Source organism: Penaeus vannamei, chromosome 36, assembly GCF_042767895.1.
Source record: "Penaeus vannamei isolate JL-2024 chromosome 36, ASM4276789v1, whole genome shotgun sequence".
NCBI lineage: Eukaryota > Metazoa > Arthropoda > Malacostraca > Decapoda > Penaeidae > Penaeus > Penaeus vannamei.
Genome location: NC_091584.1, coordinates 22,285,451 through 22,290,450, shown reverse-complemented (window position 1 = coordinate 22,290,450; position 5,000 = coordinate 22,285,451). Strand labels below are relative to the sequence as shown.

Sequence of the window (5,000 nt, the reverse complement as noted above, 5' to 3'; positions counted from 1 at the left end):
GTACAAATAACCATACAATGTACCCACGCGAATATACGTTCATGTGCAGATATAAAACTATTCGCACAGTTTCATACATACATATACATACATACGCACATATATTTTTTCTTACAACCATTAATATAGTAACCAAATTGCAGTCTTTTTCAGATGTTTAACAAAGGTCAATTAACAAACAGGGAAGTAAATACAATCTCAAATACAGAGAGAAAAAAATGTAATTAATATACCATCAATAATTTTGATAACGGTGAGTATGCCCTTTTTTGTACCATCATTAATTAGCAATTCTGAATATTTAAGGAATGTACAAAAAAATTATATACATGAAAAACCTTTACAAATGCTTAACTCTTTAAGTACTCCCCTTCGGCAAGATGTGTGTATTAATCTTTCCCCTTTTTTTGCAATCTGAAATGAGTCTGGTAAAGATGTTCACCTTCTTAGCCTTCATTTTTAATTTTACATAGGCCAAGAGTTCAATCTGTATATATATGTTTACCTTCATGATGAAAATATGGTAATAACATCATCAATAACAACAAAACAACAACAACAACAACAACAACAATAATAATAATGCCAACAGTAGTAGGAGTAGTAGTGATGATGTTGATGATGATGATGATCGAAATAATAATCATGATAATTATATCACAATATCATCAACAAAACACCAATAACAATAATAATAACAAAAAGGACTTCCTGGAAATAAAGCACTTCAGTATAAGAAAAAAGACACAAGAATGCAACACGTTCGCGAATTCCCCACCGCAAAGGAATTCAAAACCTTTAAAGAGAAAGCTTAAGAGATTCTGTACTTACTCCGCCTGGCGTGAGAGATCCCTGTGGATGCTGCGAATATGAGGGCCAGGAGTGCCAGTCCCGCACACAGCGAAGGCCTTGGCACCGGGATCATCTTCACCACAAACCACCACAAGCGTCAAACACACACAAACAAAAAAAAGAAAACAAAAACACAGGCACAAGAATAACCACTGAGGTTTTCCCCTATTTTTTATTTACTATAAACCACGCGACCGTTTTAGAAAGCAAGAAGCTATTTGGGAAGCGATTGGTCGTTAGGAAGGACAAGCCACTTCGCGAGGCTTGGTTTAAAGAACACTCTCGACTCCCTTATTCTGGCTTGGGGTATGTTACGAGCCACATCGCGGAACACACTTTTCGTCACGTCACGGCACGGGGGCGGAGGAGCGTACGTAGCTTCGGCGTCCAGGACCGTTGCCAGACTGGATGTGACAGAAGGAGAGAGAGCGAGGGCGCAGGCCAGGGTCTCCGTTTTCTGTGATGCATTTCGGTTCCTTCGGTTGTCGGTTCGTCGGATGGGTTATGTCTTTATTTTGCATCGGGAGAGGGGTCTGGGTTGTGAAGGGGAAGGTTTTTCGGGGTGAATACAGTTGTAGATGGGTTTGGGAAAAGGAAGGGATTGTGTCTCGTGTTCGTTTATCGATCCGAAACCGTGTGAATATGTCGAAGCAATAGTTACGTTTCTGTCAATAACGGCGCATCAGAATGACGCATAAAGTCGCACAGGAAATCACACGTTCGCAAATTAACCCAACCATCCAATTCTTTGGAGACCAGAGGCTTTAAACTCCAAATCCTCACCGAAGAGGCGGTAAAGTTCGAAAGATTAAAAGGCTAGGTGGCAACTGCAGCGATGGCGGGAGCTTGCGCCCGGCGATTCTCTGCATCAATATGGCCTCAACTCGGCTCCCCAACTACACTGATTTATTCCCGCGCTTAGCATGGCTCTCATATACGGACTGCGATACACAATCATCCCTTCACACGCGCCCATTTTGCTCGGGAACAACCCAGTAACGCTTGAAGCATGAATGTTGATGCTATTGGTATTCGGTGCATGTTTTGTGTACCTCCCTGGTCTCCTGTCCTTCCTCCCGTCCCCTCCCCTTCCCTCTCTCCCTCCCTCCCTCCCTCAGGTCCTCTCTCCATCCCTCTCTCCCTCCCTCACGTCCTCTCAACATCCCTCCCTCCCTTCTCGCTCTCTTGTACTCATCCCTCGCCCCCCCTTCTCATTTCCTTCACCCACTCTCCCTCTCTCCCTTCTCGCTCTCATGTACTATTCCCCTCACTCCTCCGTCCTCTCGTTAACCTCACCCACTCTCCCCTCGTCTCCCTACCTTCTTGCTCTCCCTTCCCTGACCCCTCATCTCCCTCACCCACTCTCATTCCTCTCCCTCTCTCCGTTCTTATTCTCCCTCGTCTCCCTCCTTCACCTTCTCCCTTGCCCTATCTCCTTCCTCTCCCTCTTGCTTCTCGCTCTCTTCTACTCTTCATTCCCTTCCTTGACCTCACCTACTCTCCCCTCTTCTCCCTCCCTATCTTCTCAGTCTCTCCTCATCTCCCCCCTCTCCCTCCCTCCTCACTCTCTCACTCTTATCCCACTTTCACTCACCCTCTTCCTTCTTTCTTCCCTCCCTCCCCTCTCTCTCTCCCTCCCTCTCTCACTCTCCTCCCCAACTCCCTCCCTCCCCTCCCTCTCTCCCTCCCTCCCCTTAACTCCCTTTCTCTCCTCCCTCCCCCTCCTTAACTCCCTTTCTCTCCTCCCTCCCCTCCCTCTCTCCCTTCCTCCCCTCCTTCTCTCCCTCCCTTTACCACGGTCTCAACTCCTGCAAAATATTCAGAAATTTATTCAGACGAAACTGTATTTACAGCCAGTATATATGAGGAGGAAATGCCCCCCCCCCCTCCCTTCCACCCTCCTAGCTCTGTTGTACTAACTTCCTCATCTCTCTTACCGAATTTCCTCTCTCTTGCGCCCTCTCATTTACCTCATCCGCTCCCCTCTTCTCCCTTCCCTTCCTTCTCATTCGATGTTGTTTTTGCCTCATTCTCGCGTGTCCTCGTTTCTCTCATCCGTTTTTCTATTCTCCTTCTTCTCCCTCCTCACTCATGCTCTTTCTTCCTCTTCCTCATTCCCTCATTTACCTCACCCGCTCCCTTTCCTATTTCCCTAACCCTTGCTTCTTACTCATGCACTTTTTTTCATTTTCCTTCCTCGCTCCCTTCTATTCCTCTCCCTCTTTTCTCCCTTTCTCCTCATTTTCGTACTCTTACCCTCAGTTCTCACTCATGTACTCTTCCCCTCATTTACCTCACTCGCTCTCTTCTCTTCTTCATTTCCTCGTCTTTCTCACCCACCCTCCCACGTTTGCCCTCCCCTCCGCCCCCTTCTCGCGCATGTACTCTCCCCATCACTCATCTCCTGCCTCCCCCCTCTCCCGTCTCACTCTTGTTCTCTTCCCCTCATTTACCTCTCCCTCTTTTCTTCCCCTCCCTCACTAATGTACAATTTTCCCCTCACCCTCTCATCTCCTCATGTCTCTCGCCCACCCTCCCACCTCTGTCCTCTCCCCCTCCTTCTCTTCTCACTTTCTCTTATTCTTAGTAGGGGAAATGGGGAGACACGTTCCTTCATTTCCCTTCCTTTACCTCCTCTCCCTCCTTCCTTCCTTTTCTCCCCACCCTCCTTCCCTCTTCCCTCCCTCTCTCCCTCCTACCACGCTCTCATCTCCGGCGAACCATTTCGAGCAATTTATTCAAAAGAATTTGAATCTCCCGCCAATAGATCGGAGTAGGAGGAAATGACGTCACGAGGAGGGATTTGTAACGGTCTTAACGGCATTTCTATCAGAAAACTAATCTAAGTTACAAGCTAAAGCCTCTCGTATTTATTTTATTTTTATTTTGTTTTCATTTTTTAAAATTCTTTTTCTTACATTTTATTTCCAGTTTTTTATTGTTGTTGTTTTTTCACTTTAATTAGCGATGTGAGTCGTGATGGGGGTGGAGGTAGGGGGGGGGGGTCGTGGGTCAGTGAGAACGATCTGCCAGGGACTCGGATGACCTCCGCAGACGATTTACGGGGATGACTTACGACCTGTGGGGATGACTTACGACCTGTGGGGGATGACGTACGGCCTGTGGGGATGACTTACAACCTGTGAGGATAACTTACGACCTGTGGGGATGACTTACGACCTATGAGGATGACTTACGACCTGTGGGGATGACTTACGACCTGTGGGGGATGACGTACGGCCTGTGGGGATGACTTACGACCTGTGGGGATGACTTACGACCTATGAGGATGACTTACGCCCTGTGGGGATGACTTACGCCCTGTGGGGATGACTTACGATCTATGAGGATGACTTACGACCTGTGGGGGATGACGTACGACCTGTGGGGATAACCTACGGCCTGTGGGAATGACTTACGACCTGTGGGAATGACCTATGACCCGTGGAGATGACTTACGACCTGTGGGAATGACTTGCGACCTGTGGGGATGACACGACCTGTGGTGATAACCTACGACCTGCGGGGATGACTTACGACCTATGAGGGTGACTTACGACCTATGAGGGTGACTTACGACCTGTGGGGATGACTTACGACCTGTGGGGGATAACCTACGGCCTGTGGGGATGACTCACAACCTGTGGGAGATGACGTACGACCTGTATGGATAACCTACGACCTGCGGGGATGACTTACGACCTATAAGGATGACTTACGATCTATGAGGATGACTTACGACCTGTGGGGATGACTTACGACCTGCGGGGATGACTTACGACCTATGAGGATGACTTACGATCTATGAGGATGACTTACGACCTGTGGGGATGGCTTACGACCTGTATGGATAACCTACGACCTATGGGGATGACGTACGGCCTATGAGGATGACTTACGACCTGGGGGGATGACTTACGACCTATGAGGATGACTTACGATCTATGAGGATGACTTACGACCTGTGGGGATGGCTTACGACCTGTATGGATAACCTACGACCTATGGGGATGACGTACGGCCTATGAGGATGACTTACGACCTGGGGGGATGACTTACGACCTGTATAGATGAGTTACAACCTTCGGGGAATTTCCAAGGAACGACTTGTGAGGACTGCTCGCTTGAGTTTCGACCTGTAAGGACCG

General features: G+C 47.9%; 2 protein-coding genes across 2 annotated transcripts in view; one reads left to right on the top strand and one right to left on the bottom strand.

Annotated features, from left to right (window-relative positions):
- Positions 1-1,264, bottom strand: part of LOC113829028 (uncharacterized) — a 304,539-nt gene extending 303,275 nt beyond the window's left edge. The window contains exon 1 of the mRNA XM_070114562.1: positions 832-1,264. Coding sequence (XP_069970663.1) covers positions 832-925 — 94 coding nt within the window. The 5' untranslated portion in view covers positions 926-1,264. The remainder of the gene's footprint in view (positions 1-831) is intronic.
- A 3,658-nt stretch (positions 1,265-4,922) lies between these two features.
- Positions 4,923-5,000, top strand: part of LOC113827426 (salivary glue protein Sgs-3-like) — a 949-nt gene continuing 871 nt past the window's right edge. The window contains exon 1 of the mRNA XM_070114919.1: positions 4,923-4,961. Coding sequence (XP_069971020.1) covers positions 4,923-4,961 — 39 coding nt within the window. The remainder of the gene's footprint in view (positions 4,962-5,000) is intronic.